The 13,009-nt window shown below is 39.2% G+C and overlaps 1 protein-coding gene across 1 annotated transcript in view; it reads right to left on the bottom strand.

Moving 5' to 3' along the window:
* The window catches only part of LOC143930399 (oxysterol-binding protein 1-like), an 88,662-nt gene that overhangs the window by 24,879 nt on the left and 50,774 nt on the right, over nt 1-13,009 (bottom strand). The window contains exons 7-8 of the mRNA XM_077454692.1: nt 7,932-8,063; nt 4,458-4,703 (exon numbers count right to left, since the gene is read on the bottom strand). Coding sequence (XP_077310818.1) covers nt 4,458-4,703; nt 7,932-8,063 — 378 coding nt within the window. The remainder of the gene's footprint in view (nt 1-4,457; nt 4,704-7,931; nt 8,064-13,009) is intronic.

The raw sequence follows: 13,009 nt of genomic DNA, 5'->3' as shown, positions 1-13,009 counted from the left end.
CTAAGGGAATTGCCAATGCTAAGCCTATTTTTGTGCCGGCCCTGCAGGAAATATATCATTGTGCCTGCTGCTAATCTAATGTTATTAAACGCAGATTGGGCACTACTCCTATGTAAGTGGAATATATACTATGACACCTTTATTCACACACATAAATCGATATAAACATGAAGTTAATTGAAATATAAATAAAATTATATAGAAATTACAGTAGTTTGACAGTATCTATAGAAAATTAAAAAATTAACAATATCTATAAAAATCTATAAAAAAGGAAAAACTGAAAAATGAAGGAGAAAATTGAAGGAAGGAGGAATACTAAAAGGGGAACCAATCTATGTATATGTGCTTTATAATGGGAAATGGAGGTAGATTAAATCGGTAATAAATAAATTAAAATTACAATTAAATTTATGCTAAACTTCGTCTCAAATGTGAAGGAAGCTAATTGGATTCCAAAAATGTTTGGATAAAGAGATTAATATTTAGCAAACATGAACTCTTTTCTAGTATATTACTTTTAAGATTTATTTCCAGTGTTTTTAAACTATGTGCTGTGTTACCCAAGGACTAGAGTAATTGATTAATTTAGGGAAAGAGAATGAATAACATTCGACCTCAGTTGTAATGGCAAAGGTAAAATAAAGAAATATGTACAAAATTTGTATACCAAGTATAAAAATGTGTAAATATATATATGAAATATACGTATATAAAAATGTATATAAAGTATATAAAAATATATATATATAAAAAATATATATATAAAATATATTGAAAAAGGGGAAGACACTAAAATGGTAGAATAGAGTGTGGTTATCAATGAAAGATGTTACTATTTTTGCGTTGGGATTAGGATGTTGGGACATTGGGATATTAGAATAATGGAACATAAGTTTTTTGTTTCTACATGCAACCTTATTTCTTATTCCGCTGCAATATTTTTCTGTTAAAGGCCTTGTTGATTGTATTACATTCGATCTCAGTAAAATGTATTAGGATTAAAAATCAGTTAAAAATTGGTTAAAAAGCAGTTGAGATCCAAATCTATGTTCATTCCATCAGGTTGCAATGTTTCCATGTTAAAAATCCATCTGGTTTCATTTTGGGAAATTTTCTTGGTCATGTCTTCTCCCCTCCAATGTCCTTTGATTTTGTCAATTGCATAAAAAATCATCTGTTTAGGATTTTTTTTAAATGTGGCCAATGTCTTCCCTGCCGTAAAAGTAAAAAGACCAGTAGAAAAATTACTAAATTTACTTCGACTACCAATGGGAGAGAATTCAACATCAAGGAACTTATTTCATGCAAAAGCACGCATGTTACGTACATTATAGAATGTCCTTGTCATAAACAATACGTGGGTAGAACCACAAGAGAATTGCATGTAAGAATTAAAGAACATATTAAGAACATCAGAAAAGGATATGATAAACACAGTGTCTTTTAGAGACTTTCACAATCAAGATCCTAAACAGATGATTTTTTATGCAATTGACAAAATCAAAGGACATTGGAGGGGAGAAGACATGACCAAGAAAATTTCCCAAAATGAAACCAGATGGATTTTTAACATGGAAACATTGCAACCTGATGGAATGAACATAGATTTGGATCTCAACTGCTTTTTAACCAATTTTTAACTGATTTTTAATCCTAATACATTTTACTGAGATCGAATGTAATACAATCAACAAGGCCTTTAACAGAAATATATTGCAGCGGAATAAGAAATAAGGTTGCATGTAGAAACAAAAAACTTATGTTCCATTATTCTAATATCCCAATGTCCCAACATCCTAATTCTCCTACCCAACGCAAAAATAGTAACATCTTTCATTGATAACCACACTCTATTCTACCATTTTAGTGTCTTCCCCTTTTTCAATATATTTTATATATATATATATATATTTTTATATACTTTATATACATTTTTATATACGTATATTTCATATATATATTTACACATTTTTATACTTGGTATACAAATTTTGTACATATTTCTTTATTTTACCTTTGCCATTACAACTGAGGTCGAATGTTATTCATTCTCTTTCCCTAAATTAATCAATTACTCTAGTCCTTGGGTAACACAGCACATAGTTTAAAAACACTGGAAATAAATCTTAAAAGTAATATACTAGAAAAGAGTTCATGTTTGCTAAATATTAATCTCTTTATCCAAACATTTTTGGAATCCAATTAGCTTCCTTCACATTTGAGACGAAGTTTAGCATAAATTTAATTGTAATTTTAATTTATTTATTACCGATTTAATCTACCTCCATTTCCCATTATAAAGCACATATACATAGATTGGTTCCCCTTTTAGTATTCCTCCTTCCTTCAATTTTCTCCTTCATTTTTCAGTTTTTCCTTTTTTATAGATTTTTATAGATATTGTTAATTTTCTATAGATACTGTCAAACTACTGTAATTTCTATATAATTTTATTTATATTTCAATTAACTTCATGTTTATATCGATTTATGTGTGTGAATAAAGGTGTCATAGTATATATTCCACTTACATAGGAGTAGTGCCCAATCTGCGTTTAATAACATTAGTTTAGCAGCAGGCACAATGATATATTTCCTGCAGGGCCGGCACAAAAATAGGCTTAGCATTGGCAATTCCCTTAGCAAACATGGCGGTTAGGTCCCGCGCATGCGCGATTGGTAACTATACCCTATATAAGTGGAAAGGTGTATGAAGATAGCCGCTCCAGATGACGTCTGAATGACGAAACGCGTAGGGAGTGGCCAGATACGTGCACCTCCAGTGCAAACGGCGTGTTAGCCGAGCGGATGCTCCGAACGCTTTTAATGCAATACGTGTTTTATCGTACTAAATGTGAGTATTTTTAAGGTTGTTTCAAATAAACTGAGTTTCAAACATACTACACCATGGACAGTCCTCTTTTCTATCACATGTAAAACGAGGTACAACATCCCCACGGAAGAACGAGGGATCTCCCCAGCATCACAGCAGAGACAGCCCAAGAAGCGACACAGTGGCTTATACTGTGGAGGCTGATCCACCCCGGACGGGGTCATATCTCTGGTGAGAGCAAAATTCATAAACGTTCACTGCAAACGTTCACTGCGAACGGATATCGAAGTCACTCCCTCCACTTCTCTCTTATACACAGAAGACCTTTTTCACCATCAAATTTTCATTTCATGTTTAATTTTTAACCCTTATTCAATTGGACTTTCACATCTGATTTGTCACCGCAAGATTTTTTTTCACTTTCTGGACTTAATTTTTATTCTTATTTTTATTTATTTTTTCTATTTTTATTTCATTTTGCAAATTTTGGCATGTTCTGAGATTTGACACAGTGTGTTTGCACTCACTATTCCACTTGTATTTACACCTATATGATTTTGAACAATTTGTTTTGTTGTTCCCCTTTATGGCCATTTATTTGGTTGTGCCATAATCACAGTCACAGGCACTTTGAGTATTTTTTGCATTTCACTATTGAATACTGATTGATTCTTGGTATTTTAGTACTAATTATTCATTTATTCATTTATCTCAGCTATCTAATTTATTTAATTTATTGTGGATTTTACATCTTTATTTCAATTTATTAACCAGCACGCTGGAAAATGTATATTCACTTTGCATTCACTATTTAATATTGATTGATTCCCAGCACTTTATCATTTATTGATTTTATTATTTAGTTCATCTAGTTCTATCCAGGATTTTAAAATTATTAGCCAGCAAGCTGGAAAATTTGTACATTTTTATGATATCCATTTTTAGTGAGTTTAATAAGGTATAGCGCCATATCTATTCTCTCTTACCTATGCCTCTTCCTGTCCCTGCGCGCTGTCTGCTGGGACACACATGGGTCCCAGAGATAGCGCGGACAATTCCTATTACGCTGCGCGACTCGCGCATGCGCAGTAGGGAATCAAGAAGTGAAGCCGCACCGCTTCACTTCCCGATTCCCTCACCTAGAATGGTGGCGGCAGCAGCCAAGAGCCGAGCGATCGATTGGCCTCGGCTGTCGACATCGCTGGATCCTGGGACAGGTGAGTGTCCATTTATTAAAAGTCAGCAGCTGCAGTATTTGTAGCTGCTGGCTTTTAATATTTTTTTTTCACAGTGAAATCCCTCTTTAAGTTGGTTAAACTGAGGCATCACTGTATATCTTGTTGGTCTGTTATTCTCAGAGTGGTTTAAAGATTTTTCTCCCTAACCCTATAGTTATTTAGCTTTACCATTGCATATAGATATTTAATAAATTGCCCTTTTTTAAACTTTACATATTAAATTAAATTATACATCACACTTTAAAGTTATTATCCAATTCAATCGAAACAAAAATCGGCCAACGAATTGATTATGAAAATAATTTTTTAGTTTCAGCCCTAGAATGAAGGATCATCATAGCTTGCAAAAAAAAAAAAAAAAAAAAAAAAGACTACATTGCAGACCTGCTCACACAGCGAGCGGTAGCCACAGTCTTCCATTCGATCCAGCTCAAAGGTCTCTCCAAGCAATGGGTTGAAAGGTTTGCTGACGCGGAAGACGGTGGTGGAATATGAGGATACGGTAAAAGCTGCCACTAGACACAATTGCTCAAGAGCACTCTCACATTGAGCCCCCCGGTCCAGCAGGTGGTAGTATTCCAGGTCCTCAGTCAGACGCTGAAGCATTGAGAGTGGTTCGTTGAAGTTTACCTACCAAACAAGGGGGATGCAAGAGTGTTACATAGTACCTCTACTTAAAGCAGGCCTAGACAAACAAAAACTTCACTTAAAGCAATGTTAAAAACTTAAATGGCAAATACCGTGGCTGCTTATACTCACCTTCCTATCACTCCCATTGCCACTCCAACCACCAAGCACCAGCACTCCCACATAGGGAAAGTACACGACCCTGCACAAACTACACTTTGAGACCTTGAAGTGTCTACTTTTCAAAAAGGGGTCATTTGGTCAGTGTTTGTACTATCCCTATTTTAGGGCCTCCAAAACTGATCGGTAAATCAGGAAATAAAATGTGCAAATTACGCCCTTTGAAAACCCAAAGGTGGCCATTTGATTTTGCGCCCCTGTATGCGGCTAGGCTCCCAATATGTCTCACATCTGGTATCCCCATATTTGCTCCCTTTTGGTATTTTAAAAAGTAACTCCACTTTTGTTAGAAAAAAATCCCCAAAAATTGCGCAGGGAAGGTATGTGGGGGTGCCGCGTTGCTGCGGTTTTGGAAATGATCGAGCAAATTCACTTCCATGTGAGAGCCAGCAATCAGCTTTTCAAATACACACACACACACACACACACACAGCCAGTATAGTTGTGGGTATTATGTTTAAACCAGCAAGGGGAATAAAGCAAAAATGTATAAAAACCTCGTGAGCTGCTATGTGAACTGAAAAAAAATATATAACAAATGCTTATTCACTTATTGCCATCAAGATTTCATGAGATGCTTGTAGCACACTGCACTTTATGAGGACTGGTGCATTTCATTGAGGATTTGATTATTGCAGCAGTATCCACTTTAAGTGGAACACACAGAATTTATTGTTATTTACTTTTATCACTGCACTCATTATTTTGTCTTTGAAGGGGAATAAAGCGGTTACATATAACATTAAAATAATTTTACTATATCTGTTTGATAAGTGCAAAAAATACCTATTGACTGCCAGAAATCCAGTGCTGTCCTGTTTATTGGTCAACGTTATATCAAGCGGTCTTATCATCCCTACTCAGTTCACTTCTGTGGACTACAGAAAACACCCCCAGCCCCAAGTTATATAGATGAAGAGAAATTGAGGGTTTTTTTCTATTCCTAACACACTTCCTGTGAGAACGCCACTTCTCTATACATACAGTACAGGGAGGGAGTGTTGTAATCCTAGCCAACAAATCTAATGAATGGTAAGCTGCAATGTTGCATATAAGTTCTTAGGTTTACACACCATGTAATTGTTTGCAGCAAATCCATAAGGCCCCCTTTCACACTGAGGTGCTTTGCAGGCGCTAAAGTGCTAAAAATAGTGCCTGCAAATCGCCCTGAAAGAGCCACTCCGTGCATTCCAATGTGAAAGCCCTGAGGGCTTTCACACTGGAGTGGTGCGCTTGCAGGACGGTCAAAAAAGTCCAAGTCGCATCTTTGGTGCGCTGTATTTACTGCTCCTAAAGTGCCCCTTCCCAATGAAAACAATGAGGCAGCGCTCCAAACCGGCCTGCAAAGCGCCGCTGCAGCGGCGCTATGCGGGCGGTTTTAACCCTTTTTCGGCCGCTAGTGGGGGTTAAACCTGCCCCACTAGTGGCCGATCAGCGCTGCTAAAACTACGGTAAAGTGCCGCTAAATATAGCGCCGCTTTACCGCCAGCGCGCTGAGCGCCCCAGTGTGAAAAAGGGGCCTAATAGGTCTTTATTCACAAATAGATAGTTTTCCTCAGCATGCTGAAGCATGGATGTGGCAAGTAATGGTACTTGACTTGACCTATCTTTTTCACCCTATTGTGCTTCAGGTTTTGTACCTTTGTATGCAGTACCATAAGTGGCAAATCCGTACACTAATGGCAGTTATTTGCAAATATCAAACACATTCCAGCGGCCATTTCCTTTGAACACAGTTCTGAGAGAAACATGGAGGATTTCATAGCGGGCCTCTCTGGGAAATAGTAGTTTTGCCTAACTGTCACGCTGAGCCTCTGGTTTCAGTACTTTAAAAGTGGAAATTTACCCACAACAACTTTGAGCAAAAATACATTTTCTTTAGCAAGGAACATTCGTTCCATATTACTAATTATCCTCCCAAAATCAGTGTGTGTAGTAAATTGCCTCCAGCATGGTTCCTGTTCCCTCTTAATGGAGGCCGCTATTTTGCCGAAGCAGATCAGCGTCCAGTGACTCTGATTTTAGGCACAGTGATGAAAAATAGAGTGAAAATGAGCATGTGCAGAGCAGGGTGAGATGGTGTATTACTGGATTTTAAACAGTATAGACACTTATTTGTAATGTTTTACATAAAGTAATCTGCAAAAGGGGCCTGCCTGAAGTTATCTAGCAGGACTTAATTTTATGACTAGAGTTCCACTTTAATAAAAGTAACAGATAAGAACTTCTGACACGTCTCTAACAATCTGCATCCTTCCAAGACAGTGACAAAGGATTTTGATGGCAGAGGGTCAGTATGACAGCCAGGCAAATACCAATGCTAGCCCCATATGGCTCTCAAACAGTTAAAGCTAAACTCAGAGGACATTTTTTTTTCTCTCATGCAGTGGGGCTTTACTCACGCTGCATGGGATAACTGCTTGTGTTTGTCTATGGGACTGGAGAGCTGAGATATACTTACCTAGTCCTCAGATCCTCCAAGTAGCAGTCGCTGCGGCTCCTGTCCCACAGCCTAGCAGTCTTGTGTGGTGGACGATCCCAGACGTCATCATGCCAATAGACCTGCTCTAGATATGAAGACGTCAAGAACAGTCCACCATTGTATTGTGGGGGAGCACAGTTTGCCGATGGAGCAGAGGATCTGGTGCGTATAAGGCCAGTTGCCCACACTGCAAGGGGGGGGGGGGGGTGGAATTGCCTGGAGTTCAGCTTTAAAGTAAACATGTCCCTTTCTAAAACCTGGTAAACTGTTTATGGGAATAAAACTGGTGAACCTAGAGGAGCCTGTACTTATCATCCAACAGGATTGCGAGCCTTGAAACTTGTAGGATTACAAAATGCAAAATTCATTCCATCTAATTAGGAAAGGAGTGGCTTGTTCCCGCCAATGCCTCAATACTGGCCCAAAACACTGGCCTCAAAAATCAGAGAGAGAGGTGTTGGACCAATGAAACCACTCTCTAGAAGAAGTTAGAATTTGCATAAACATCCCTTCCATTCCCCACATATATGGCAGATGTGTATGTTCATCCCCCTCCGAGCAACACTTACAGGCATCGGTATCTTGCTGAGCTCCTTTCCAATGCAATTCTTCATAACACTCCATAGGTTAAGGCTATAGTTGGGTTTATGTGGAATTCTTGTGCGTCTCTCCTTTCTTGTGTCTTCTGAAGGCAGGCGGGCCTAAGATTAAAGAACAATTATTGCTAAATGAATGAAAAAAAAAAAAAACTTTAAGGATTCCTTGCTGACAGCACATCACCACCTGTACAATTTTACACAGGCCATGCAGACCCCTGCTACTATCAGAGTGCTCTGGCCTGATAACTGGACACCCAGGTACTGAATACTGTAGCAGAGAAGAGTGATTGCTCGGGCACCGAATAAAAAGCAGCACCAACCGCATGAAATCAACAGGTTTGCTTTAATATTAGTTTATGAACAGGCTAGCCTATATGGCCAGCTGTCTTTTGCATACTGATGTGGATGCATTGTGTTGACACTGAATTTTTCATCACATGAACTTTTGCCACTAAATGATTGTAAACTAGTACATTTTCATCAACTACCTGTATTCAGCAATAATAGTATTTTTATAACAACTTACCTGTAAAATCCTTTTCTTGGGAGTACATCATGGGACACAGAGGAGCACAGTAATTACTATGTGGATTATAGCCAGCTTCAGGTGATGGACACTGGAATACCCTAGTTGCCTCCCTATATAACCCCTCCCATACTAGGAGCACCTCAGTTTTTGTAGTAAAGCAATATACATATACCCAGAAAAGAGGGGAGGGACCTCTGCGTCCCGTGATGTACACCAAGAAAAGGATTTTACAGGTAAGCCGTTATAAAAATCCTATTTTCTTTATCGTACATGACATGACACAGAGCAGCATAGTAATTACTATGTAAGACATCCCATAATAATGCCATTTGAGGGGAAGGAGACACAACCCATAGGGCGCCAACAGACTTAAGGATCTATACTGCTGCCTGTAGCACACTGCGCCCAAAGGCGATATCCTCATGCCTTCTTACATCCACCTGCTGAATGTATGTACCGAAGACTAAGTTGCGGCCTTACAGATCTGCACCATGGAGGCCTGGGGACGGACTGCCCAAGAAGCATTAACTGCTCTGGTAGAGTGCGCTTTGACTTGAAAAGGTGGAATCTCTCCCCTTAAATCATAAGCCTAAATTATAACTTGCCGTATCCACTTAGCGTCAGTGGATTTGGATGCTGCTTGTGCTTTCCTAGGACCTTCTGGCAGTACAAACAAGACATCAGTCTTCCAGATCTGAGTAGTCATCTTTAAATAGACATTGACCACTCTCACCACATCAAGACAATGTAGTGACTTCTCTTCCCTGGAACATGGTTTTGAAAAAAAAAAAAAAAAAAAAACAATAGCAGGATAATATCTTGGTTCAGGTGGAAACTTAAGACCACTTTTGGCAGAAAACCTGGACCAGGGCGCAACACCACTCTGCCCTCATGAATAATCAAGTATGGCTCTTTACAAGAAAGAGCAGCCAATTCCAAAACCCTCTTTGCTGAGGATATAGCAACTAAGAACACCAACTTCCTTGTCAGAAGGACTAAGGGAATATGCTGTATCAGTTAAAATGGCTGTTTTTGTAACACTGACAAAAGTAAGTTCAAGTTCCAAGGGTTCAAAGGTGATCTAACTGGCGGATTAAGCCACATCACCCCTTGCATAAAACCCCGGACTAGAGAATGTGAAGCAAGCAGTCTGAAAAAGACAGATAAAGCTGAGACTTGGCCCTTAATAGTACTCAAGGCCAACTTCATCTCTACCCCTAATTGTAGAAAGGCAAGAATTTTGCCTACGATATGCCTCTGAGGGTGCCAATCCTTGGATTCACAACAAGAAACAGAAGCCCTTCAGACTCTATAGTATATAGTTCTGGAAGCTGGCTTCCTTGCATCAAAGTAGAGATAACTGACCCAGAAAGCCCACGTTTCTTCGGAATGTGGGTTTCAATAGCCAAGCCATTAAATTTAGATTTATAAGGTAGGATGGAATATCGGCCCCTGTGAGAGTAGGTCTGGCCATAGTGGAAGGGACCATGGATCCTCCACCGCCATCTTTATGATTTTTGCATACCAGGACCTTCTGGGCCACACTGGGGCTACCAGGATTACCGGCTTCTTTCCAGCTTGATCCTGCAAAGAACATATGGCAGCAACTGAATAGGGGGAAATGCATAAATCAGTGAGAACTGATCCCACGAGGTCACTAACGCCATCTGTTCCTCATGCGAGTGGATCCCTCATCCTGGACACAAAGATGACCAACTTCGTGTTGAACCTGGACACCAGAAGATCTGCATTCGGAGTCCCCAATTTCTGGCAAACAGCACGAAAAATGTCAGGGTAAACAGACCATTCCCCCGGGAGCTACTGGCGGCTCAAGAAGTCTGCCTGCCGAATCTCTACTCCCAGAACGAAAACTGCTGATATGCACAGAACATTCCTTTCAGCCCAAGTTAGGATATGGTTAACCAAAATATTGGAATACCTAAAAAAAAAAAAAAAAAAAAAAAGTGGTATTGTAAAGGCAATGCCAATTACAAAACTTTATATACAAAAATATTAATACAAAATAATTATAAAAATACAGTAAGGCTCCATGCACACTGAAGCTGATAAACTGCAGTTTATTGGCGTTTTTTGTAAAAGCCCATAAACTCCACTCTAGGTTAGCCTATGTGTCCATGCACACATGGACGTTTTTCAGCTTTAATGAGCAGTGGAGTTTATGGGCTTTTTTCTGAACGCCAGAAATTCGCGTTCAAAGTGCCGTTTTTCAGCGGCAAAAAACGACAAACGCTCATTAACGCTCGTTCATTAGTGTTCGGCATTCTATTTTTCAATGCATTGTGGGATTTTTGGAGTGTCCTCTGTGTATTTTTATAAAAAACGCCCATTAACGCGAACGCTGTAAAACGCTCATTAACGCTCATTAACGCTAGTATAAAACGCTGTTAAAAGCAGGTTTTTCAACCAGCGTTTTCTGCCAGCAATCTGGCGTCCAGAAATAGCTTTTTTGAGCTTCAGTGTGCATGGAGCATAATAATTATACAAAAATGTTTGCACAATATAATATGCGATTTATATGGGTATAAAGCGACAAAGAGCGGCTTTTCCAACGCTTTTCGAATAATGCATAAACTATCTTCTTCAGGGAAGTCACTCTCTGAAAACACAAAGTATCAAATCAATACATTGAAAATAATTAAACAATACATATACATACAAAGTGTCCAAGTTGAACTACTCACATCTCCACCCTCTGGTCCCGGACAAGGGTGGAGATGTGAGTAGTTCAACTTGGACACTTTGAATGTATATGTCTTGTTTAATTATTTTCAATGTATTGATTTGATACTTTGTGTTTTCAGAGAGTGGCTTCCCTGAAGAAGATAGTTTATGTATAACATTTTACTCACGGAAGAAAAAATTAAAATAAAAAAACATAGGTGGACGTTTAAAGTACCTAGGCTTCTTCCCTTACCTTAGCCTTGCCGCAGGGTACTGCTATAACAGACAGATCCAAACTTAACCCATCACGGTGGGCTGCGTTAGCAAACCTTCAAGCACTGGGTCCCTTTTTATTGTGGTTCCACTCCCTTGGACCTGTATTAGCACACCGCCAGGAAAAAAAAACTTTAGGTAACGCAAGCATGACCAAAAAGTCCTGGGCCCCGGGGTCCAGCCGCCCAGCCCTGCAGGCGTTACAGGCAAAACCTTGTTCTTATGCAAGGTTCGGATACCATCAACCTTGGCTTCAGTGGCACTTTGGATGGATCCGGTCCGTGGAGGCTATTAAAATCCAGTAAGGATTCCTCCAGTGGAGCTCCTCAGAACACACCTTATTGGACACTGGCGAAAAAACTGAGGTGCTCCCTGTATGGAAGGGGTTATAAAGGGAGGCAACTTCCTGTTTAAGGTGTGCCAGTGTCCATCACCTAAAGGTGGCTATAATCCGCATAGAAAATTACAAAGCTGCCCTGTGTCCCATGATGTACAATAAAGAAATTTTTCTTTTGGTGTCCTTTAATCTGCAAAATGGACCTTGCATCTTCTGATGACAAATATTACCGTATTTCCCATTTACCTTGTGCAGATGTGTTCATAAAATATACCGTCTAATCTTACAATCTCTTCCTCTAAGCCACCACTTCGCACCCTGTCCCACACCACCATCTCTCTTTTCAACATCACTGGAAGCTAGGTGTCTCAACCTAGGTCTTGTACTGAGCCCCGATCAAGGGGTGCCAGATCTTGCAGACTGAGATTTGGCTCTGAAATGTTTGGTTTACAAGAGGTCTCAGAGATATTGCAGGACCGGTGTCATGTAAGGAACCTACTGCCACCTGGTATATGTGACATGGGTATCTCAGGAAGCTGCAGAAGTAAGCCAACATATCACCCTCACCTAGACAAAGAGTAAGGAAGGGGGCAAATGCAAAAAAAATAAAAAAAAATAAATAAAAAAAGGAGCACAGAAATAAAAAGTAAGGCAGCTTTTGATATTGTAGAGGGGGATTAAAAAAAAAAAAAAAGGCATTAGGTTTTAGTTGAAAGGAACAAATAAAACAACCAGTTAATAAAAGCGATTGTAAGGTCACTTTACCTATAGGTAGGCTTTATTATAGGCTTACCTATAGGTAAAGTAAACATCTCCTAAACGTGTACCATTTAGGAGATATTTACAGTATCACACAAAAGTGAGTAAACCCCTCACGTTTTTGTAAATGTTATTATACCTTTTCATGTGTCAACACTAAATAAATTACACTTTGCTACAATGTAATAGAGAAAGAGACGGCGCCCTCTAAGTGCAGCAGTGAAGTTACTCAAATTTATTAAAAATGGTTAAAAAACACTCACATTAAATTAGTGGTGTAAAGGCACATCAGAGATGTAATGTTTCATCCGTATGTCCATGGGGACGACTCGCAGGGCTGTAAGGCAGGGTTTCCGGCATCTGACTTTTTGACCGATGGTTGGTGTTTTGGTCTATTCCATGTATTTCATCGGAATGGTCAGAGTAATCGGGGTAGTGCTGGTAGCTGTGGTGCCCTTGGTCTAATGT

Source organism: Lithobates pipiens, unplaced genomic scaffold, assembly GCF_037356315.1.
Source record: "Lithobates pipiens isolate NorthernLeopardFrog02 unplaced genomic scaffold, aLitPip1_a1.2 Scaffold_25, whole genome shotgun sequence".
NCBI classification, from domain to species: Eukaryota; Metazoa; Chordata; class Amphibia; order Anura; family Ranidae; genus Lithobates; species Lithobates pipiens.
Note: the sequence above shows the minus strand (reverse complement) of the source record. Positions and strands in the feature narration are given on the sequence as shown.